The sequence below is a fragment of the Protopterus annectens genome, chromosome 8.part0 (assembly GCF_019279795.1).
Source record: "Protopterus annectens isolate FY-2018-M chromosome 8.part0, PAN1.0, whole genome shotgun sequence".
NCBI classification, from domain to species: domain Eukaryota; kingdom Metazoa; phylum Chordata; order Ceratodontiformes; family Protopteridae; genus Protopterus; species Protopterus annectens.
Genome location: NC_056741.1, coordinates 1,230,180,557 through 1,230,206,041, shown reverse-complemented (window position 1 = coordinate 1,230,206,041; position 25,485 = coordinate 1,230,180,557). Strand labels below are relative to the sequence as shown.

The following is a 25,485-nucleotide window of genomic DNA, read 5'->3' as shown; positions in this document are numbered from 1 at the left end:
AATCCCCTTGCAGACAACCTCAACAGATCGTAGAATCCAACTAATGGATAATTACCCATGAATTTTTCTGGACATAGTCCACATATAGAGTACACGGATAGATCTGTTTGCCTCCGAGTATAACAGATGACTCGGAATGTTCTGCTCCAGGCCTGGAGGAAGACTTCACTTAGAGCAGTAGGATTTCACCTCTTTTTTTTTTTTTTTTTTTTTAAGGGCAAGAAACTCTTACTTTTGGAGCTTCCATGCATCCCATTTTCACTGGTGCTTCTGCTGGTGCCAAAAGTGGAAGTGCTGTGCATAAGTAAAGTGCCCAAGCTTTTTCTGATATGATGTATTTTATCCTTGGCATGCTGTTTACCATATATATTGACTACTGCAATTTGAACATTTGCTGTTCAGTAAGTACAGATGTGTTACGAACTTAAGTAATTTTCTGTTTGAATTGACTCATGTCTGGCAAAACAAAGTTAACGTGTTCTTCTGATGTTTTGTGGTGCATGTTCCAAGAGAAGATTCTGGAGCTGTAGAATAATGAAGCAGGTCTTAATATCTGGCCAACCTAGCTTATAGGTCAGGAAGGGTGTTAATGTTTTGTGAGCCTTTGCATTAATGTAAGGTTACAGAATTTAGCACGTAACGTTAAGAGTTTTAAGATCAATGTAGTGACGGAGTCTTTTGACTTGTTTATATGGTCTGTGCCTGCATTTTGCTGAGATGGTAACCAGGTGTTTTTTTTTTTTTTTTTAGGAATGTACATGGATCGTCGCTGTGTATATTATCGCAAACCCCTACTTGAGTCTGGAACTTTGGGTACTAAAGGAAATGTCCAGGTTGTCATTCCATTTTTAACTGAGTCCTACAGTTCAAGCCAGGATCCTCCAGAAAAATCAATTCCTATTTGTACACTAAAGAACTTTCCCAATGCAATTGAGCACACATTGCAGGTCAGTTATTGGTTAAACATCTTATTTTGTACACTCTGGCCATGGGCATACCCATTAATATGCTTTGATTTTCTTAGTGAAAATGTGCTTTATTTGAATTACAGATGCACTGTGCAGTATGTGTGTGTGTGTGTACACACACACACACACACACACATATATATATATATATATATATATATATATATATATATATATATATATATATATATTTATTTATAATGTAATTTTTTGTTTTTTTTTACCCAAGTCACGGCCTTTGCCATGTTTGAGTAGCTTTCATTATTTGTAGAAGTCTTTGTGAGTAATATGTTGTTGGTTCATGTAGACAGTAAAGCAGTCTAAAAAATTGATTTTTATATGTGCCAAAACAGAATAATTATGCAGGATTATTAAATTGATGAAAACTGGGAATGTTTTTATTCCTGTTCCTGGGAAGTTGAAGAGAGTTGAAGAGAGTTGAATCATGCTTACCTTCACTGAACCGCTGTATCTGTGGTTTAGCCCATAGTTGTGTGTGGAAATCTATAGTTCTGATGTTGCCTTTTTCATCTGTCTTCAACATCAGGTTGGCCGTTCCAAATGATTTCAACCTTGGAGCTCCTCCTGTCTACCTCAGATCTCATTTGCCGTTTCCTGGGACTGGAATGCAGTTGAGCTTCATATTTGTAACAGCTGTATCCATAGAAATCTTTTTTCTTTTTTTGCATTTTACTGAATTTCTTCTCCGCTATACCCTTTTTAGGCTGTTTTGATGTTTCTTAAGGTTAGGTCACTGTTTTGTTTTATTTTTGTTTTTTTTTTTAGTGGAAGTGTTTCTAGCCTTTGGCAGTGTTCATCATATTGATAACTGCTGCATTATCGTTGGGTATATGGGGCTGTATCCTGCCAGGGATAGAACAGCCAGCCAGCTTCAAAACCTTCAGGGGCACATTCCATGCATCCAAACTGTCAAGCAGTTTGAGATGAGCTGACTAAAAGAAATGTCTAGGTGAAGTAGCCCTTCAGAGCATTACTTCTGCCAAAGAGTACACTCCTCTGAGGCTTTCAAGGGTTGACAGCTTGTGCTCTTCTTTGATGGTCAGATAAGTTCCATTTCTTGGGAGGGGGCTTCCAATTCTTAATTTTATTGATGTTTTACTCCTCAGTTCCGGGAGAGAAAACAGGGAAGGTTTCACTGTTACGCCAAAATGCTGTGCCCATCCTGGAGGAACAAAACAAGTCCTGGCATTAGTGACAAGTTGGCCCAATGTTTCCTGTCAAAAAGAAGCAGAAAACCAAATATGTATCTGCTCCTCATTTCTTTGGATAGGAGTAATGTACTGGGTTTGTCTGGGTTAATTCAGGCCATTGCCCCTTGTAAAGTAGTATCTGGTAAAAGGAGGGATTCTGCTGTACCTAAAGAGGTTAACATTTTTGAGTCAGAACAGGAGGATGCAGGAACAAATAAATTTTATCAAGATTTATGATTCAGACTTAGAGCTCAGTATCAGTTTCTTCCTTTTGGGGTTTCTTTTTTCTCTGATACTATTGCTAAAATGTACACGTGTTTTCATTGTAACAACACTGAGGTTTAGTGACTCAAAATATGATTTGTTATACAACTTTTTTCCAGAACTGACATCCATTCCTCCTGTGTCTTTCTGTCGACTTTAGAGGATGTTACTGCCTGCAATTTTCCTGTTAGCTGCCCCTAAAAAGGTGGATAGGATGTATAAACTTACTTTTAATTTTTCTACACTATTCTCAAACTTGACCCAGCAGCTGTAGCTTTAGTTGATCCCACTGCTGCTAATCACTTAGCCAGTTTCAATCCTAATATTTTTGATGAGGATGAGAAAATTGATAGGTATGGGAAATAAGTGAATCCGCTTTGATTTTGAAAGATGTTCTTCATCTCACATTGCTGCAGTCCTTACACTTGGGTAGTCCGCTGTCCTCGGTCGGCCCGAATATCAAAGTATAAGGCTGACGTCGGTCAGGGCGCATTTGACTGACATCAGGACGTCAGGGTACAAATGCGCATGACCGACGTCATATCCTCAGTCTTTTTTGCCGCATGGTCCGATGCAGAAGCAGTATTGCAAGTGCCGGTTGGCGTTCTGAGATTTTTCGATTTAGAAGTTTCAGACCGAGTTCAAAGTTGGCTAAGTACCCCGTTGGGGAATATTTTATTTGTTGCTTGCCTCAGTCATTTACCGGATGTCAGAAAAAGTTAATAATTGCATTTCTTGTGGGAAACAGATACCGCATAGAGATTATCATACTTTGTGTATTCCTTGCTTAGGGCCTGAGCACGGCGTTGTTGGCTGTCGCTCTTGTGCTAGATTTAATAAACGCACTATAAAGAGAAGGTTAGATTGTGCAAGGTTAGTCTTTGGGAAGCGGTGCAACTATAAAATGCCGTCGGATGCTCCGGCGCGCTTCTTCAAGAAGCGCAAGGACAAGGCAGTTAAGCCTAGGCTAGAAGAACCGCCTGTACCAGACGCCCGGTTCTTTAGAGGTGTCGGTGGAGCCGGTGGCTCCACCGGAGGTTTCTTTGTGTTCCCAGGGTGAGACCTTTTGTTGCAAGATGTGGCCTCTCAGGAGACTAGTCAGGCTGAGGGGCTTCTCATGTTACTATACTCCCTCCCTTCCTAAGGTGGCTAGGCCCTCTCCTTCTGTTTCAAAGGCTTCCCAGGGAAGGCCAGGTTTAGCTTCAGTTGGTGTTACCCCTAGCTCTTCAGGTACTGTGCCCAAGAAGCATATGCTTAAAATGCCAGAAGATTTGATTACTTTGATTAGGGTTCTATGCCCTCCTGATAAGAGACCTAGGGTGGAGCCTGAGCTGGGGGTTTTGAGCAGGCTTCAGATGTTTCAGAGTCTTCGGCTGAAGACTTGCAGGAGTACTCTCCTTATTCTGATTCTGATGTGGATGATTCTACTCCTTCTGCTACGCCTCCTGAGGATTTTTCTTTTCAGAAACTCTTCATTCCATGAGGGAGCATTTTAAGTGGGAAGGTCAGGACTTCTCTGATTCCAGGAAAAGGCTTAGGGAATTTCTGTTTTTACCCCAGCATAGGCCTTTGGCTATACCTCCTGTTTTGGATGTAGTGGAAGATGTTTTTACAGAAGCTTCTCTTAATCCTGATTCTTTGCCTCCTGCTCCTGTTAAGCCGGATAGGTATTACAGGGTGCCTGAAGCTCATAAGTATCGTTTTAAGAGTCCCAGGGCAGACCCAGAAACTGTTAGCCAGGGGCCTAAAGGTGTTAAGGCTTCTGTTGTTAAGAATCCGGTTCCTGCAGACAAGGAGGCTAGGGCCTTGGATAGATGGGGAAAGAAAGTCTATACTTCTTCCACTCTTGCTATGAGGGCTCTGAATTGCCAGTTTCACATGTTGAAATACCAAAATTATCTCCTTTCACAATTGAAGTCTAAGGTTGATGCTCTGGCAGTAGGTATTGATTGTAAGGAGTTGCAAGATTTAGTGCATGTTTCTGAACAGGTGGGTAAGCATTCTTTGCAATGTGGTTTTGATGCTGTACAGGCCTCGTCTAGGGTGGCTGCCACTGGGTCAGTTCTTCGCAGGCACGCCTGGCTGAGGGATCAGAATTTGTCTGAACATGTTAAAACAAGGATTTTAGTTGCTCCTTTACAATCTGATGTGTTGTTTGGTCCTCCTGTTGAGACAGTTTTAAAGAAAATGGAAGACAAGGCTAAGTCTATGCAGACTGTTAAAGATTTTTTGCAGGTCCAGCCTCCAAAGTTTAGTAGAAATTGGCCTACTAAAGGGTGGACGTATCCTTCTTATGATTCACAGTCTAGGGGTAGATCTAGACGTGGTAAGGGCAGAGCCCAGGGCTCTTTCAGGCCTAGAACAGGAGTTCTCCTGCACAGGCTTCGGTGAGGGCAGGGGTCAGTCCTTTCGTAAGCAGACCCAATGACCTACCTTTTCAGCTGCCAGAGCCTGCTCGTCTGGCAGCACCTTTGGGAGGAAGGTTGGCACTTTTCAAAGAAAATTGGAGTTTAATTACCCAGGACAGATGGGTATTGGATATCATACACCACGGCTACAGGTTTTATTTCCATACCTTGCCTCCTTTCAAAGGCATGCCAGACGTTCCTCCTCAACAAAGAATAGAGGCTCACAAACAGGTTTCTCTGTTGCTCCAACTAGGGACCATACAGCCGGTCCCTCTGCCAGAAGTGGGCCTAGGATTTTATTCTCGCCTGTTCCTAGTACCAAAGAAGGGGAACACGTGGAGACCAATTTTGGATTTATCTATCCTCAACACTTATCTGGACATTCCCAAGTTCAAAATGTTGACGTTGCAGCAGCTTTTACCTCTGCTGGGCAAAGATCATTGGATGGTAACTTTGGATCTCAAGGAGGCTTACCTTCATGTTCCTATCAGACTAAGTTGCAGAAAGTGTCTGCGTTTTCGAGCTGGGACTTCTCACTATCAGTTCTCTGCATTGCCCTTTGGCTTATCTACTGCCCAGAGTGTTCACGAAAGTTCTGGCTCCAGTGATAGCTTTCTTCAGACTAAAAGGAATACAGATCTATCCTTATTTGGACGACTGCCTAATTCTGGCTCAAGGAAGAGAAGAGCTTCTTCATCATTTGGAATATGTGATAGCAGTGCTAAGATGCCTAGGGTATTCTGTGAACGAAATAAAGTCCAGTCTAGTACCCTCTCAAGACATGTGCTTTCTGGGTGTGAGACTGAATACAGCATCCCAGATGGCCTTTTTAACCCCGGACAAACAAGAGAGTCTATCCCTTTACTTCCATCAGCTATCTCATCAGTCCGGGCTGACTGCAAGGACAGTCCTTCAAGCCTTAGGGTTCATGGCATCTTGTATTCTGGTGCTTCCCAATACCAAACTGCATATGAGGAAGCTACAATGGTATCTCAAAAATGTATGGACACAGCACTGCCAGGATCTAGACACTGTCATTCAAATAATACCTTGCATTCAAAAGGAATTTTTGTGGTGGGCTCAGGAATGTCACCTAAACAAGGGACTCTCTGTGACCCGGCCAGAGGCGAGTCAGATTTTAACGACAGATGCCTCAGACAAAGCTTGGGGAGCTCATCTAAATGGAAAGTGGATACAAAACAAGTGGCCTGTCAGACTACAACATCTACATATCAACATGAAGGAGATGTTAGCAGTCCAGTTTGCATTAATTGCTTTCAAGGAATTACTTCTTCCAGGGTAGGTGTTGATTCTAACAGACAACACAACTGTCATGTGGTACATCAACAAGCAAGGGGGAACATTCTTATCCTCTATGCAGGCAAGCAATGATTTTGTGGGAGACTGCTCTCAGTTTACAGCTCAATCTTCAGGCAAGGTTTCTGCCAGGAGCACAGAACTCCTTAGCAGATGTGTTGAGCAGACGAATTATGGATCCCCACGAGTGGAAATTGGATCCTCATGTATTTCAGAAATTGACAGTGTCATGGGGAACTCCAGACATAGATCTGTTCGCTTATCCACTAAACCATCAGCTGCCAAAGTTTTGCACAAAAAGGTTTCATCCCACAGCTTGGAGAGTGGATGCTCTTTCTTTCAATTGGAGCAATCTTCATGTGTATGCCTTTCCACCTCTGCCTCTCCTCCCAAAGGTACTTCTAAAGGTCAGACAGGACAAGCCAAGGATGATTTTAATAGCTCCAGATTGGCCTCGACAACACTGGTACCCATTACTGAGAAGTCTGGTACGGAAGCCTCCATGGCCTTTGCCTTCGATTCCACACCTGTTGTCGCAGGAGGACAGCCATTTGCTAAATGTCAAGCTTCACTCCCTGCACCTGACAGCCTGGCATATTCTGTTTTGAACCATAGGGGGCCTCCACTTCCTCAGCAAGTTTTGAATGTTATTTTGGAAGCTAGGAGGCCTAGTACAAGGAAAGTGTACGCAGACAAATGGAAGAGATTTTTGTTTTGGAGTGCAGCAAAGATTTTGATGTTTCTGAGCCTAATTTGTGTGGCTCTTCAATATCTTACTGAGTTACTGGACAAAGGTTTGTCTTTCTCTTCTATTAAAGTTCATGCTGCAGCAATTTCAGCTCACTATGATTGCAACCCACCATTGTTTTCTCATCCTTTGTTCAAGCAATTTCTTAGAGGGGCAAAGAATATAAGACCCCCACGAAGAGCTCCTACTCCTGCTTGGGATCTCAATTTTGTGTTGGAGAAACTCACTCTACAACCTTTTGAGCCTGCAGCTACTGCTGAGTTGAAATATTTATCATGGAAGACTGCTTTTTTGTTGGCCATTACCTCTGCAAGAAGGGTTTCTGAATTACAGGCCCTTATGGCAGTTGAGCCTTTTGATTTTCCATAAGGATAGGGTATCATTACGTACTAATCCTTCCTTTATGCCTAAGGTGGTTTCTACTGTGGCTTTAAACCAAACTATTCATTTGCCTACTTTTTATGCAAATCCCCAAAATAAAGGGGAAAAGATTTTGCACACTTTAGATGTCCACAGGCAGTTGCGTTATTATTTGGACAGAACTAAAGGGTTCAGGCAGTCTCAGCAGTTGTTTGTTTCTTTTGCTTTGAGTTCTCAGGGCAAGCCTGTATCAAAACAAACTATTTCTAAGTGGATTGGGTTTTGCATTGCTTTCTGTTATTCCCATCATGGCAAGGAGATTCCAGCTGGGATTAGGCCTCATTCCACTAGGGCTACTGCCACTTCAACAGCTTTTTTGAGGGGAGTGGCAACCAAGGATATTTTGGAGGCAGCTACTTGGAGTTCTGTGCATACTTTCTCTAGGCATTATCACCTGCCGCTTTACTCTAAGTCCAGGGCTGGTTTTGCCACTGCTGTTTTGCAGGGCATTTTGGCAGCTCCTGCTTCCTTGTAGTTATCCATCCTCCCTTACCTCTGCTTTGGGATTCTACCCAAGTGTAAGGACTGCAGCAATGTGAGATGAAGAACATAGTACAGTTTTGTACCTACCATAAATGTAGATGTTCGAAGATCCACATTGCTGCAGTCCAATTTACCCTCCCTCCTTCCCCTCTGTAGTTAGAGGTGGTTGTGTGGGTTGGGTTGTACTTTTTGTGTATATTGTATATATTGTACATATAGTTAGTGCAAGGGTGGTTGGTTGGTTGTTTGCTGTCTTTTGGTTTTGACCTTTATTTTTAGGGTCTTCTGACATCTGGGGCAAGAAAAGACTGAGGATATGACGTCGGTCATGCGCATTTGTACCCTGACGTCCTGATGTCAGTCAAATGCGCCCTGACCGACGTCAGCCTTATACTTTGATATTCGGGCCGACCGAGGACAGCGGACTACCCAAGTGTAAGGACTGCAGCAATGTGGATCTTCGAACATCTACATTTATGGTAGGTACAAAACTGTACTTTTTAAATTATCAGACTCTTAGTTTGTTTTGACAGTGTCCAGCACCAGTTAAAGTTAATTGCAGGTTACAGGGCATCCACTTTTTTCCACATTTAGATGACTTGTTTACCTTTGCACAGTCTTTTTCAAAGTGTCAGGAATCTGTGTTGGGTGAGAGCTCTCTTGCACAAGCTGGGATGCCAAGAGAAGATTCAGAAGTCTTTCTCAACTCCCTCATACAGGATTGTGTTCCTAGGATGTCAAAACACCTCAAAAAGAAAAATCTGTAGTATCCCTCGAAGTCTCAAACCACAACCTATACTGGGTCAAAACAAACAAGAAGAAAACGTTGCAGTGTGGAGGGCGTGATGTTCACTTCCTGAATTATGTTAAGCAACTAGTTCATGAATAAAATGAAACTGTAAAATATGTGGTACAAAATAGTAAAATAGAAAATGGAAGGTAATCCACAGTTCAGTTAAAATGGAATAGCCTTTATTTTAACACAAACCCCCCTAGTTTTGAGTTTAATGAAAAGCATAAAAAACATTCCTTATATATAATCAAGTTATTTGGAGCAAGGGAATTGTTAAGGGCGGTTCTGTTAAGAGCAATGAAAGCATTGCAATCATTCTTTTAACCAAGTCCTCCTTAACACCATAGTGTAGTCACTGTGCTACCTAAACCTGACACTAAAATGTTAGAGACAAATTACAATACAAGACCAGCTTTATTAACACTATGTATAGGCTAACCAAATAATCTACACTATATTAAGAAACAAAATGAGACCAGCTTTATTAACACTATGTATAGGCTAACCAAATAATCTACACTATATTAAGAAACAAAATGATTAGCTAACTAACAAAAATGTCTACCACCAAACATTTATCAGAATAAATATTAATATAAACTAAACCACTTTTCAACAAATCACTTCCATATTAAATCATCCGTTTTGTGTCTGTAATAAATTATAAAATGAATGAACACATGTATAAAGCTACAAGTGAAAACCTAAGTAGGATAAAAATCAGAAGTATAGTTGCTGAGGTTGAATTACAGTGATGAATGTTAAAATGTTTGAGTGCACTCGAAGTGTCCCGTTTGAAAACAAATGTACTGTTGTACGTGAAGCCATCAGAAATACACCATATGGACATAAACTAGCTGAACCATGTGCTTTTTACACTTACAAGTATGTGCAGAATATGTTTAATAAATTGATTAAACTGTCATGACGTTAATCCTGCACAAATGCACCTACCATTAATAGGCTAGTCACCCTGCTTGGAAACTAAACCTGTAAAACCTGAAGGGCTGATGAAAAAATAATGTGGCTTGTTTATGTAATATGTTACAAACGTTTTAACTGTTGCAACAAAGGATCTGACGTCAGTCTTCACATAATCCGTGACTGTGGGCTTGATTCCGAGCATCGGAACCAACTCTGCCGTTTTTCAGCTTGCGCCTCCCAAAACTCTCAAGTTAGGCTGTACCCATAATGCTCCTCATTAAATTACCTCTGCTTTCGTTTGCCACTTCATGGTGTCGGAAGCGTCCAACCTATCTCTCGAATTTTTGGCATTATAAAATTGCAAGTTTGTAACCTTTTTCTCTTCATCTGCATTTTTCTTAGAAATATTCAGTATTTGCTATATTCTCTCTAGTTTCTACCTGCTCCTCTCTTATTCTAGAGCATGAGTGCTTTCTCCCTTACCTTACTTTCTACCATTAGGTAGCTTAATGTACCATTGCTGGTGCTTCCTTTACATCAGGGTAATCTTTCTTACCATCGTTGATAACTTTTTCCATTATCCTTTTCTTCTCAAAAAAAAATCCTGTTTCTCTTTCTTCTGCGTGCATGTGTTAGGCCTTTATTTTGTTACCGTGGCTGATAATTTGCTAAGGGTATCTCTGGGTTTGAGGTGCCAAAAATGTGACGAAAATGCCCAAGTCAGATGGACACATTTTCTGTGTATATTTGGGTGTTGTGAATCTCCAGTAGGTATCTGTTTGACATGATTTCTACGCCAGAACCTTGATTGAGTGGAGAAGCAAATTTATTTTAAAGGGCCTCCCGAAGATTGATTTTGAAAAAGTGATATCTGGTCCCAAGACTGAAGCCAGCTGTCAGTCTTCATCATCATCCAAAACTAGAAAACCACATTCGGTTCCAACCAGTTCCTTGGAACTGCCTGCTAAATTGACCAAGCCACCTACAGTGTCGACTGCATCTTTGGCACCAGTACATGAAGATGATTTAACTTCGAGAAACTTTGGTGCAGACATCTGGAGCTTCAGTACCATCAGTACCGAAACAGCCTCGTCTTATTTCCTTACCACGGACCTCTTATTCTCCATCAGTGGACCTGTTTGATTGTCTGCCCAGTCCTTTTTTGGAACTGAGACTACCTAGGTGCCCATCAGCGTCCTCTGTTCGGTCTACTAAAAGACTTTCAGAGTCAGATGTCATGAGGCCAGTCTATCAGTTTCTGACTGCGAGGGGATTACCTCCATCCTCGGTTCTCACCCAACTTGGCTCTCGAGCCGGTCCTTCCTTGACCCCCAGTCATATTCCCCCGACTTCAACCGAGTGTTAGGAGTCCCTGGTACCGACCTTCCTGGCTTCGACTGCCTCGATGCTCCTTCTCTGGCACCAATAATTGCTTTAAGCTGTTCCAGTTTGTCAAAACCAGAGACCTCCCAGGGTTGAGGCTTTTGTTGCTGGTTCCGAGAGAGAGGGGGTTCGACTTCGATCCTTTGAGCCCTCAGTGCCAGTCGGGGCCTTTGCATATGTAAACTTGACCTTGGGTTCTGCTTCGGAGGCAGCTTCCTTGGTGCAGGGTTGGGACTGTGGTTCCGAAGGAGTCTGTTTCTATTTTGGACTCCCATCCCTCTATGGGGAAGGGTCCTGCCTTTTAAATCATGGAAGTTTTGTCCATTGTGGACTCGGTCCGACAGGGATGGCAGAGAAAGTGTCTTGTCCGTCCCCTCGACTGGAGCTTCCTCCAGCCTCATCCCTGAGACAGAGTGTATAAAAGCCTCAGGAGCAATCCACTATGGTGATTATTTATTTGGATGCCCTCTCTGGACCATCCCACTGAATAGGTACCTACGAAGAAAGTGCAAGAGGAAGCACTTTTACTCCCCGAATGAGTCTTTCACAGATGATGCCGATTTCGATGAAGGGGAAGGTTCCCCTAGGTCACTCTAGAAATCCTGAAGCAGAGGGGTGGCTGGACTTCCCTCCAAGCTTCCTCATTGGAATCTGTATACCTAGAGGCTTTTCATGCCCAGTGTTCTACCTCTTGGATACCTCCACCCGCTGGCGGGCTTATTAAACTGATCATTCAGTGGCCTTGGAAAATTCCTGACTCCCATCAAACTGATTCCAAAATACCTGACCAGATTCTGTCTGCCGCTAAGAACGAGCAACATTGGGCCTAGGGTATTCGGTAGAAGCCATGTTGATAGCGGCAGCCACCAAAAAGGAACTTGCAGACGAAAGTCCTACTATCCATCCTCCTAACAAGGAGTTTAGGGCTATGAATAGGTTTTGGAAGCACTTGTATTCTTCTCGTCCTTCAATTTCTGATCTTTGAATTATATGGCACACTTTACTGGGTTGCAGAGAAATCTGATTAAACAACTTTCAGATGCACTCACAGGAGCAGAAGCCGAAGGGGTCCAAGATGAGGTTACCTCTCAGCTCGCCACCCTTGAATCTATTTCCAATTCGTCCATGAAGCTAATTGCTCATGCAGCTGAAAGGATGACAAGAGCAGCAGGTTCAGGTGTTGCCATCAGGAGACTTACCTGGATGCAATTGTGTGACTTTGCGGAACCATTTAAATATTTATTCAATGCTTTGATGGAGCGTCCTTGTTTGAGCCCAAGGTCAAAGACATACTAGCTAGATGCGAGAAAGATGGGGAGATGCTTTCTGCGATGGGTGTACACTTCTCCACTCCTCAACAAACCCTACTCTAGGAACCAGAGAAGTGAGAGGCTGTGGTTCAAAAAGAACAGAGGGCCTTTCCAAGACTCGCATGGCAAGGACTTCTCCCAGGGCAGAGGGGGAAGTAATAATGGAAGACACCATTCTAGAGGCAGAGGTGGCCCGCAAAACGAGGGGTCCAGAGGTTCCTTCTCAGTTAACTCCAACCCGTGCTCTTGAACAGAGGCCCAGTTACCTTCCTCTGGAGGCAGGCGGGGGACTGTTATCCTAACACTAGTCTGCCTGGCTACAAATGACAATGGACAAATGGGTGCAGGGGATTATTTCCAGAGGGATATATCATTCTCCTTTCAATAAAACCAAAAAGACAAAAAAGACTCATGTTCCACCCAGTCATAGGGAATCAGCAGTCATAGAAATCCAAAAATTGTTAGGCAAAAGTCATCCAGTCAGTCCCACCAGACAAGAAAGGATCCAGAATGTACTCAAGGTTCTTTTTAGTGCCCAGAAAAACAGGGGACTGGAGACCCATTTTGGATCTCAGCCAGTTGAAGCAGATCAGTTCAACAATCCAAGTTCCAGATAGTCTGTGTACAGTAAATACTTCCATTCTTGGAAAAACATGACTGGTTGTGTACTACCACATAAAAATGGGCAAGCGCTCCAGAAGACTGTCAATTCAGAGCACTGCCCTTTGGCTTCTCCACAGCCCCCACGGTGTTTAGCAAATGCATGGCAGTAGTAGGAGCACGTCTCAGACTGCTAGGATTCAGAGTGTCTCCATATCTTGACGACTGGCTCCTTACTTAGCACTACCACTAGGCGTCGACTCGTAAAGGCAAGAGATTACACCCTTCATCTTTGCACCACCCTACGAATCGCAATAAAGTAAGAAAAATCTCATCTGGAACCCACACAACTGGAATTTATTGGAGCTATACTCTACACGGTCACGGGATTTGCCTCACTCCCATTATAAAGCCTCCAAAAGATCAGATCACAAGTAAACTGCATTCAGAACAGAAGTGTTCCAGCAAGACTCTTACTACAGGCTCTAGGGTCAATGACAGCCTCTATTCTAGTTCCCATGGCCAGATGTCACTTGTGGATTCAATGACTTCTGGCCTCCCAATGGTCATTGCTAAACCAGCTGATGTCTCATCAAATTTTGATCACCAGTCGTTGCAAACAAGACCTGTCTTGGTGGCTTCATTCCAGCGAAGTCTTGTTGGGCTTTCCTTTTGTCCTCCCTCAACTCCAAGTCATAGTGACCGTGGATGCCTCTCAGATGGGGTGGGGGGCATTATCTGGGGAGGCCAGTCCAAGTAGCTTCCTCCCAAATGGAGGCCAATTTGCGTATCTGTGTTCTAGAGTTGAGGGCGGAGCTCTTAGCTTTGCAAGTATTTCAAGATGGCCCTGCCCTTTAGAGCAGTGGCAATACAAACAGACAACATGTCTGTAGTCTGGTACATCAGCAAACAAGGGGGAACCAAGTCTTACCCGCTTTGTTGAGAAGCCCTCAGAGTATGGCAATGGGCAATTTCTTCCAACCACTTTCTAACGGCATTGCACATTCTGAGGAGCTCCGATGTGATTGCAAACAGGTTGAGCAGAACTGTCGTAATGCCTCATGAGAGGTCTCTCAATCCAGTGATGGCAGAAAAGATATTCCACCACTGGGGTCAGCCTTGCTGCGATCTGTTTGTGTCCCCTCTGAATAGCAAGTGCAGCATTTACTTTGCCCTAATCCTCCCTCAGGAGGAGTCACCCAGAGATGCTGTTCTCCACAATTGGCCTCCTGGCCTTCTGTATGCCTTTCCTCCGACTCCTCTGTCCATTTCTAAAGAAAGCCAAGAGGTCAAAGAACAGAATAGTCCTCATTGGTCCGTTCTGGCCCTGACAAGTCTGGATGTTCGTATTTCACTGTTGCAGTCATTACATTTGGGTAATCTGCTGGCAGGTTGCCGACAGTCGGCCTGATTAACAAAGTCTTGGGTCCTGCGTCGGTTGCTGTCCCTTCTTCCATGACGTCAGGGGTGTAAAACATGCAGCCAATGCCATTACATCAGTCTTTCTTGCTGTGCGGTGCCCGAAGTAGTTTGCAAGTGCCGGTCGACAGGCCCCTGAAATTTTCGTTTTTGAGTTTCAGAACCGAAGTCTTCCAACTAAAAGGTAAGTACCCTGTTGGGGGAACTTTTTCTTGCTCCTTACCAATGTCAGTAAAAGTTAATAATTGCATTACTTGTGGGAAGCAAATACCTCAAGGATTTTCATTTGTACTGTATTCCTTGCCTAGGCCCTGATCATAACATACCTTGCTGTTGGTTTTGTGCTAGATTTAATCAACGCACTATTAAACGTTGGTATATTTTTGCCTCTAAATATTTTGGCTCACGATTTAACTGTCCAGAAATTACGTTGGTTAGCATTCAGACTACCGGAATACCTAAAAAAAACACAAAGAAAATGACAGACTGTCGAGGTCCAGAACTGATGACGATGCTTCTCCTAAGCCGGTCGCTAGTTCGCCGGTACTCAGTGAGGCGCTTTTGCAGCCCCTGATACCCACTACTTTTGATTTGCAGGCCTCTACTGAGACTCCTTCGGAGTCTGGTATGCCGCGAGATGCAAGTACTGATCCCGCGGATGTCTCTACCTTAGATGGGTCCGGAGCCACTGAGGGTGTTTTCAGGCCTAAAGATTTGTATATTAAACCAACGCCGTCTGCAAAACTAAGGCCATAATCTATTTCTGTGTCTAAAAAAACAATGCTTGGGCCACGTGTGTAGGCCCCTATGCCTAAAAAACAAATGATCAAAATGGCTGAAGATTTAATTACCTTGATCAGGGGTAGCCAACCCCCTCCTGCTAAGAGGCCTAGGCAAGGTACTGACTATGAATCTTCTGAACAGGATTCTATTTCTTCTGATTCTTCTACTGAACAGGATTTATCCTTGCCTACTTATGAGGACTCTCATGCAGAAGATTCCATCCCTTATGCTTCTCCCCCTGAGGATTTCTCTTTTGGCGAAACCCTACATACCTTAAGGGAACATTTCCACTGGGAAAGTCAGGATTTCTCTGATTCTAAAGAGAGACTTTGGGATTTTCTTCATCTTCCTCAGCATAAGCCTTTGGCTATACCTCCTGTTCTAGACGTTGTTGTATTTTCAGAATCTAGTATGACTCCTGATTCTCTGCTTCCGGCTCCTAGTAAGCCAGACAGATACTACAGGGTTCCTGACTCCCACAAGTTCCTTTTCAAAAACCCTACGGCAGATCCTGAAACCATTTCTTACGGTCCCCAGGACATTAAGGTCTCTACTACTAAAAATCCTACCCCTTCTGATAGAGATTCCTGGGTGCTGGATAGATGGGGTAAGAAGGTTTACATGTCTGCAACCTTGGCAGTCAGTGCTTTAAACTGTCAATTTCTTATGCTTAAATATCAACAGCATATCATGGGACTACTTAAACAGAAAATTATGTTAATCTCTGACTATGTGGAAACTAGATTTGCAGGATTTATTAATTCAGCTAAACAGGTTGGAAAACATACTTTGCAATGTGGTCTTGATTCCTTGGGAGGCCTCTTGCAGGGCTGCTGTAACTTGGTCTGTGTTAAGAAGGCATGCTTGGCTCAAAGAAAAAACTCTGCCTGACCATGTTAAAGTAAAATTGTTGGATGCTCCTTTACAACAGGACCGTCCCTTTAATAATAAGGCTAAGGAAGTGTTAAAAAAGATGGAAGGTAAAGCAAAATCTATGCAAACTGTGAAAGATTTCTTACAAGTGCAGCCTCCCAGATTTAGTAGGCACTGGCCTACTAAAAACTGGTCCTTTTCAGTTCCCTCGAAAGCCGCTCAAGTCAAATCCAGACATTCGAAAGGCTCCAGGTTTCAGTCACAAGGAGCTTTTAGACCAAAACAATGGGGTGCCTCCACCTCCAAATCTGGAAACAACAAGGCACCTCCCTGTGGTAAACGGTCTCAATGACTTTCCTCTACAATCACCAAGCACTTACCTTTTAGCTGCCTCTTTGGGGGAAAACTGGCACTTAATGCACAAAACTGTCAGCTGATTACCCAGGACAAATTGGTTTTAAATCTAGTATCCCAGGGATACAGATTTCATTTCCACACTTTGCCAATCCCAAGCAGATGGCAGATCTGTTCCCAAATCAGTGGGCAGAGGCCCAGAAACAAGTTCTGTCCCTCATGAATATGGGGGCTATTCAACCAGTACCAGAAAAGGAAAAGGGACAACGTTTCTTTTCAAGACTTTTCCTGGTACCCAGAAAAGACAAATCCTAGCTTCCAATTCTGGACTTATCCACTCTAAATACATTTCTGGACATTCCAAAATTCAAAATGCTGACTCTTCAACAGTTACTACCTATGATAGGCAAAGATGCCTGGTTGGTACCTCTAGACTTAAGAGGCTTACCTGCATATCCCAATCAGGGAATCTTGCAGAAGATACCTCCCCTTCAAAGCAGGTTACTTGCATTACCAGTTCTCTGCACTGCCCTTTGGCTTATCTACTGCACCCGGCGTCTTCACAAAGTGCCTAGCTCCAGTAATTGCATTTTGCAGGCAAAGAAATATTCAAATATATCCATACCTGGAAGATTGTCTAATTCAGGCAGAAAATGAGGGCATTCTTCTAAAGCATCTGGCGTTGGTAAAAAGGGTTCTAACTTGTCTAGGGTACACCAGAAACGAAAAGAAATCACAACTGGTACCCTCTCAAATAATTACATTCCTGGGTGCAAGCTTGAATACAACTGCCCAGATGGCTTACCTCACGCCAGACAAACTGCAATTGACAACATACTTCAAACGAATTGCAACAAAAACCCAGTTATCTGCATGACAAATTCTGCAGGCTTTGGGGTTCATGGCATCCTGCATTCTAATTCCATATGCGAGACTGCATATGAGGAAACCTCATTGGTACCTAAAAAGTTTATGGGGAGTCAGTATTGTCACAGCCTGGAAAACAATGATCCCTCTCATTCCCTGCCTACAACAGGAGTTTTTTTGGTGGGCAGAGACATGTCACCAAAACAAGGGACTGTCATTCACTCTACCCACTGCCACCCAAACCCTAACTGCAGATGCATCAGACTATGCTTGGGGGACCCACCTGGCAGAGAGATGCATTCAGGGCAAATGAAGCTCAAACCAAATGCATCTGCATGTCAACCAGAAAGAAATGCTAGCTGTTAAGAATGCTCTGACAGCCTTCAAGGACTTCATCCAGGACAACTACTGATAAAGACTGACAACACCACAGTTATGTGGTACATAAACAAGCAGGGGGGTACCCATTCCTACCCCCTCTGCAGGCTAGCCATGGCCTTGTGGAACACAGCCTTGACTTACCAAATACATCTTCAAGCTCAATTCCTGCCAGGAAAGCAAAATACTGTGGCAGACGACCTAAGTAGAAATCTTATGGACCCGCTCAAATGGAAACTGGATCCATAAATCTTCAACATGTACAGAAATGGGGAAGCCCAGACATAGATCTATTTGCCTCTCCCCAAAACTATCAGTTGGACAAATTCTGCATGAGAACTTATCACAAAAAACATGGAAAGTGGATGCTTTATCCTTCAGCTGGAAAAAACGATCAGTCTATGCCTTTTCCCCCTGCCTCTACTCTCCAAGGTCTTACTAAAAGACAGGAAAAAACAAAAATGATTTTAATTGCTCTGGACTGGCCTCTCCAACACTGGTGTCCACTTCTAAGGAATATGTCACCTTCCTCCGTGGTACTTGCCTCAGACACATCACCTACTGTCTCAGCAGAACTATCGAATTCTGCACTCTCCGCTCCAAACTCTGAATCTTGCAGCATGGCTAATCAACTAATTATTCAAACCACATCTCAGTAAACCTGTGATGAATGTCATTTTGGAAACCAGAAGGCCTAGTACTAGAAAATCTTATGCTGATAAGTGGAAGAGATTCTGTTCTTGGAACCAAGCACAGGGAATAGACACAGCAAATCCCAATATTCCTCAGATTTTACAATACTTAACTGAGATGCTTGACAAGGGCTTATCTTTTCTTCAATAAAAATCCATGCCTGTGCCATCTTGGCTCATTACAACACAGAGATTCCGCTTTTCTCATCCACTGCTAACTATTTCAGAGGAGCCAAAAATTTAAGGCCTCCCAGGAGAGCGCCAACTCCCACATGGGACCTCAATTTTGTGCTGGGAAAAACTCACCCTACCTCCTTTTGAACCAGCAGCTACTGCAGATATAAAATTTATTTTTTGGAAGACAGCTTTTCTTTTGGCAGTAACTTCAGTGGAGCCCAGCCGGACAGGGTGGCCCTCTGGACCAATCCTTCCTTTACGCCTAAGGTGGTATCCAGTGTGGCTCTTAACCAAACCATTCACCTGCCAACTTTTTTCCCAAATTCGCAGAACAAGGGGGAGCAGATTCTGCATTCATTGGATGTAGACAGACTAAGATTCTACTTGAACAGAACAAAATCTCTTAGTCTGAGCAACTGCTGGTAGCATTTGCTGCAGAATCAGGGGGGAAGGCTATATCAAAGCAGGCTTTTTCTAAATGGATAAGCCACTGCATTTGTTTTTGCTATTTGCACCATGGTAAACCTGTGCCAAAGTGGATCAGGTCCCATTCCACCAGGGCTGCCTCTACTTAAGCAGCTTTTCTCAGAGGGGTCCCTACAAAGACATTCTAGAAGCTGCTACTTGGAGCTCTATTCATACGATGTTCTTCGGGTTTCACTGTTGCCGTCATTACATTAGGGTAATCTGCTGGCAGGTTGCCCTCAATCGGCCTGAATTCCAAAGTCTTGGATCCTGTGTCGGTTGCTGTCTCCTTTTCCATGACGTCAGGTCGTCAGGGGTATAAAACAAGCAGCCAATGCCATTTTCTCCAGTCTTTCTTGCCGCGCGGTGCCCGAAGCAGAAGCAGTTCGCAAGTGCCTGTTGGCCGACTCCTGAAATTTTCAAATTCGAGTTTCAGAACCGAAGTCTTCACTAAAGCTAAGTAACCTGTTGGAGAAACTTTTTTCTTGCTCCATACCGATGTCAGTAAAAGTTAATAATTACATTACTTGGAAGCAAATACCTCATAAGGATTTCCATTTATACTGTATTCTTTGCCTTGGCCCTGATCATAACGTGCCTAGCTGTTGGTTTTGTGCTAGATTTAACTAGCGCACTATTAAGCGTCGGTATATCTGCCTTAAAATATTTTGGAAACCTTTAACTATCCTGAAATGTCATCGGATAGCAATCCGACTACTGGAGTACACAAAAAAACATAAAGAAAAGGACAGAGACCGACCGTTGAGGTCCAAAACCGATGACTAAGCTGCTTCTAAGCCAGTCGCCGGTAGTCTGAGGCACTTTCGCAGCCCCTGATACCCGCTACTTTCGAGTCGCAGGCCCCTACCGAGACCCATGTGGTGTCCGGCACACCGCAAGATTCTCTAAGTACTGCACCCGTGGATGTCTCTCCCTTGGATGGGTCCAGAGCCGCTGAGCACCAGCTTCTGAGGGTGTATTCAGGCCACAACATTTTTTATATAAAACAGGCTCCAGCTTCAAAATCAAAGACAAAAGCAACTTCTAAAGCTAAAAAAACAACGCATGAGCGACGTGCACAGGCCTCCATTTCCAAAAAGCAGATGATCAAAATGGCTGAAGACCTAATTACCTTGATAAAGGGGTTCCCAACTTCTTCCAGATAAGAGGCCTAGGCAAGGCACTGATTATGAATGTTAAGATCTGGTTTCTATTTTTTCTGATTCCTCTTCTGATCGGGAATTATCTATACCACCCTATGAGGATTCTGATGTAGAGGAATCTGTCCCATCTGCATCTCCTCCCGAAGATTATTCCTTTGGAGAAATCTTGCATACTTTGAGGGAGCATTTTTACTGGGAGAGTCAAGATTTCTCAGAATCAAAAAAGAGGCTGAGGGATTTCCTTCTCCCTCAGCATAAGCCTTTAGCCATACCTCCTGTTTTAGACATTGTGAATGATGTGTGTTCAGAGTCAAGCTTGGCTCCAGACTCCTTACCTCTGGCTCCTACCAAGCCAGACAGATATTACAGGGTTCCTGACTTACACAAATTTTTATTTAGAAACCCTGCTGCTGACCCTGAAACTACAGGGTCCAGAAGATGTTAAGGCCTCAACAGCAAAAAATCCTACCCCCTCTGACAGAGTTTCCAGGGCACTGGATAGATGGGGAAAGAAGGTTTATACATTTGCAACCTTGGTAATTAGGGCCTTAAACTGCCAGTTTCATATGCTTAAGTGTCAACAACATATTATGGGATTACTGAAACAGAAAATGTTGATTTCTGAATATGCAGAAAATAAAGAATTGCAGGAATTATTGCATGCAGCAGAACAAGTTGGAAAGCATACTTAGCAATGTAGTTTTGATTCCTTAGAGGCCTCCTGCAGGGCCACAGTTACTGGATCTGTGATTAGGAGGCATGCCTGGCTAAAAGAGCAAAATGTGCCTGATCATGTTAAAGCTAAATTGCTGGATGCACCTTTACAGCATGATACTCTGGTATTAAAGCAGAAGAGGTTTTAAAGAAAATGGAAGACAAAGCTAAGTCTATGCAAACTGTAAAAGACTTCTTACAAGTGCAGCCACCAAGATTCAGTAGACACTGGCCTACAAAAAAATTGGTCCTTTCCTGTGTCCAACAGAGCTCAACGGGGCAAATCCAGGCGCCCTAATGGTTCTAGATACCAGTCACAGGATTCTTACAGGTCAAAGCAATAGGGTGCTTCTACCTCCAAATCTGGAGGAGATAATGTGCAACCCTACAGTAAACAGTCTCAGTGACTTCCCTCTGCCATCAACAAGCACTTATGTTTTAGCAGCACCCTTAGGGGGAAAATTAGCACTTTAAGCTCAAAATTGGCAGCTAACCCAGGACAAGTGGGTATTGAACATAGTTTCCAAGGGATACAGATTTCATTTTCATACTGTGCCAATTCCAAATGGTTGGTCAGATCTGCCAAAAAATCAGTGGGCAGAGGCGCACAAACAAGTTACGTCCCTCGTGGATATGGGGGCTATTCAGCCAGTACCAGAACAGGAAAAAGGACAAGGGTTTTTATTCAAGACTGTTCTTGGTACCCAGAAAAGACAAGGCCTCTGGCGCCCAATACTGGATTTAACAATTTTGAACACATACCTGGACATTCCAAAATTCAAAATGTTAACTTTGCAGCAGCTTCTGCCCATGCTGGGCAAGAAGGCTTGGCTGGTGACATTAGACCTAAAAGAGACATACCTGCATATCCCAATAAGGGAATCATGCAGAAGATACCTCCATTTCAAGGCTGGCTTTATGCATTACCAATTCTCTGCACTGCCCTTTGGCTTATCTACTGTGCCCAGGGTCTTTACAAAGTGCCTGGCACCAGTAATTGCATTTTGTAAACAAAGAAGTATACAAATCAATCCTTACTTGGACGACGTGTCTCATTCAAGCAGAGAAACAAGGACATTATTCAGCATCTGGCATTTGTGAAAAGGCTTCTAACATGCCTAGGGTACACAATAAACAAAAAGAAATCACAACTGGTACCCTCTCAAAAGATAGCATTCCTGGGTGCAAGCTTGAATACAACTGCCCAGATGGCTTTCCTCATGACAGAGGCAACTGACTACTTCAAACTGGCAACAAAAACCCAGTTATCTGCAAGACAAACTCTGCAGGCTTTGAGGTTCATGGCATCCTGCATTCTACTGATTCCATATGCAAGACTGCATATGAGGAAACTACAGTGGTACCTAAAAAGTTTATGGAGTCAACGTTATCACAGTCTGGAAACCGTGATTCTTCTCATTCCCTGCCTACAAAAGGAGTTTCTATGGTGGGCAAAGGCATGTCACCAAAACATGTGATTGGCTTGATTATGCATGGGGGGCCCACCTGGCGGGAAGATACATTCAAGGCATATGGACTCCAAAACAAATGCATCTGCATATCAATCAAAAAGAGATGTTAGCTGTTCAAAATGCCCTGACAGCCTTCAAGGACTTACTTCATCCAGGACAACTACTGATAAAGACGAACAACACCACGATTATGTGGTACATAAACAAGCAGGGGGCACACACTCATACCCCCTTTGCAGACTAGCCATGGCACTGTGGGACACAACCTTGACTTACCAAGTACATCTTCAAGCTCTATTCCTGCCAGGAAAGCAAAATACTCTGGCAAACGATTTAAGCAGAAACCTTGTGGACCCTCATGAGTGGAAACTAGATCCACAAGTCTTCAGCATGATAACAGCCTGGATATAGACCTATTTCCCTCTCCTTGGAATTATCAACCGGAAAAATTCTGCACAAGGACTTATCACAGACAAGCATAGAAAGTGGACGCCCTATCCTTCAGTTGGAAAAACCTATCGGTTTACGCCTTTCCTCCTCTGCCTCTTCTTCCCAAGGTCCTACTAAAAGGCAGACAAGAGAAACCAAAGATGATACTAATTGCCCCGGACTGGCCCCGCCAATACTGTTACCCAATCCTAAGGAATGTGTCTCAATTCCCAGCTTGGTACTTGCCTCAAATACCTCACTTACTGTCCCAGCAAAACAATCCGATCCTGCACAGTTAGCTCCAAACACTGAACCTGACAGTATGGCTGATAATGTAGTTATTCAAACACCTCTCAGTAAAGCTGTGATGGATGTCATTTTGGAAACCAGAAGGCCTAGTACTAGAAAATCTTATGCTGATAAATGGAAGAGATTCTGTGCTTGGAACCAAGCACAAGGAACTGACACAGCAGCGCCAAATATTCCTCAGATTTTACAATACTTGACTGAGATGTTTGACAAAGGCATATCTTTTTCATCAATAAAAATCCATGCCTCTGCCATCTCGGCTGATTACAACACAGAGCCACCAATCTTTTCTCATCCTTTACTAAAGGAGTATCTTAGAGGGGCCAAAAATTTAAGGCCTCCCAGAAGATCACCAATTCCTACATGGGACCTTATTTGTGTTGGAAAAGCTCACCCTGCCTCCATTTGAACCAGCTGCTACTGCAGATCTAAAGTTCTTGTCATGGAAACTGGCTCTGCTCCTGGCAATTTACTTCAGCAAGAAGGGTCTCAGAGCTGCAGGCCTTCATGGCTGTGGAGCCTTTTATCATATTTTACCTAGACAGAGTGTCCCTCAGGACCAGTCCTTTATGCCTAAGGTGGTTTCCAGTGTGGCTCTTAACCAAACTATTCATCTGCCAACTTTTTATCCAAATCCGTAGAACAAGAGGGAGTGGATTCTGCATTCCTTGGACGTACACAAACAACTAAGATTTTACTTAAGCAGGACTAAAGCTCTAAGAAAAACTGAGCAGTTACTAGTGACATTTGCTGCAGGATCAGAGGGAAAGGCTATTTCAAAGCAGACTATTTCAAAGTGGATAAGCCACTGCATTAGTTTCTGCTACTTACACCATGGCAAACCAGTGCCCAAGGGCATTAGGTCTCATTCCACCAGGGCTGCAGCTACATCAGCAGCTTTTCTCAGAGGGGTACCAACCAAAGATTCTAGAGGCTGCTACTTAGAGTTCTGTTCACACTTTTACAAAGCATTATCATTTGCCTCTCTAAGTCCAGGACAGGCTTTGCCACTGCAGTTCTGTAGGGCCTTATAGCCCCCCCTAATGCAGTTTAGCTCCAGCCTCCCATCCATAGCTTTGGGATTCTACCCAAATGTAATGACTGCAACAGTGAAACCCAAAGAACATAGTACAGTTGTGGACACTTAACATAAATGTAGATGTTCAAGTGTATTCACTGTTGCAGTCGGGGTTACCCACCCGCCATCCCCCATTCTATACCTTTTCTTCCCTTCACTATACTCAAAAGCCTTTGGGGTGTATTTGCTTTTAGTTGAAGGTAAATTTTATGTTTCTAAGGTGCATTTATATATATTTACTGTTTATTTATATATTTTTGCTCCCCATTTGAGGGGCACCTGACATCTGGGGCAAGAAAAACCTGATGTAATGGCGTCTGCTGCATGTTTTATACCCCTGACGACCTGACTTCATGGAAGAGGAGACAGCAACTGACGCAGGACCTAAGACTTTGTTATTCTGGCCGACTGAGGGCAACCTTCCAGCAGATTACCCAAATGTAACGACTGCAACAGTGGATACACTCTAACATCTATATTTATGGTAGGTGTATACAACTGTACTTTCTGTTTACCCCGGACTGGCCACCCCAGCACTGGTACCCACTCCTGCACAGCCTGACATCGGTGCCACCCTAGCACCTACACCAGAATCCAACCTTCCTGTTTCATCAGGAGGGACAGATTCTGCTTCCACAACTGCAAACCCTAAATCTTGCAGCCTGGCTTATTCCTTGAATTCTCCCCCAGCGAACTTAAGCAAACTGGTGCTGGATGTCATTCTTGAAGCCAGAAGACCCAGTACAAAAAAATCCTATGCTGATAAGTGAAAAAGGTTCTAATCATGGATTCAATCTAAAGGAGAGGACACAACACTGCCCTCGCTGCCTCTTATCTTGGATTACTTAACAGATCTACTCCACAAAGGCCTGTCCTTCTCCTCCATTAAGATACATGCCTCAGCCATTTCTGCTCACTACCACACTGAGCCACCTCTCTTCTCACACCCTTTTATCAAACAGTTCCTGAGAGGGGCAAACAACTTAAGGCCACCAAGAAGAGCACCCACCCCTGCTTGGGACCTTAACTTTGTACTGGAAAAGCTCACGCTTCCCCCCCCCCCCCCTTTAAACCTGCTGCATCAGCAGAGTTAAAATTCCTCTCCTGGAAAACAGCCTTGCTTCTAGCCATCACTTCAGTTAGAAGAGTGTCTGAGTTACAAGCACTGATGGCTGTAGAACCCTTCATTATTTTCCATGCTGACAGGGTTTCCCTCAGGACTAACCCTTCCTTTATGCCTAAAGTGGTGTCCAGTGTGGCTGTCAACCAATATATCCATTTGCCAACCTTCTTCCCTAATCCTCAAAATAAAGGGGAAAGGATCCTGCACTCCTTGGATGTGCACAGACAGCTCAGATTCTACCTTGATTAGTCCTAAGCCCTTCAGAAAATCTGACCAGCTACTAGTCGGCTTTGCAACAGGGACAGAGGGCAAGGCCATTTCAAAACAAACTATTTGCAAATGGATAGCACACTGCATCCA

General features: G+C 43.5%; 1 protein-coding gene across 1 annotated transcript in view; it reads left to right on the top strand.

The window, feature by feature from the left end:
* The window catches only part of UBA1 (ubiquitin like modifier activating enzyme 1), a 2,903,587-nt gene that overhangs the window by 1,966,040 nt on the left and 912,062 nt on the right, over positions 1 to 25,485 (top strand). Inside the window, exon 25 of the mRNA XM_044080725.1 lies at positions 751 to 947. Coding sequence (XP_043936660.1) covers positions 751 to 947 — 197 coding nt within the window. The remainder of the gene's footprint in view (positions 1 to 750; positions 948 to 25,485) is intronic.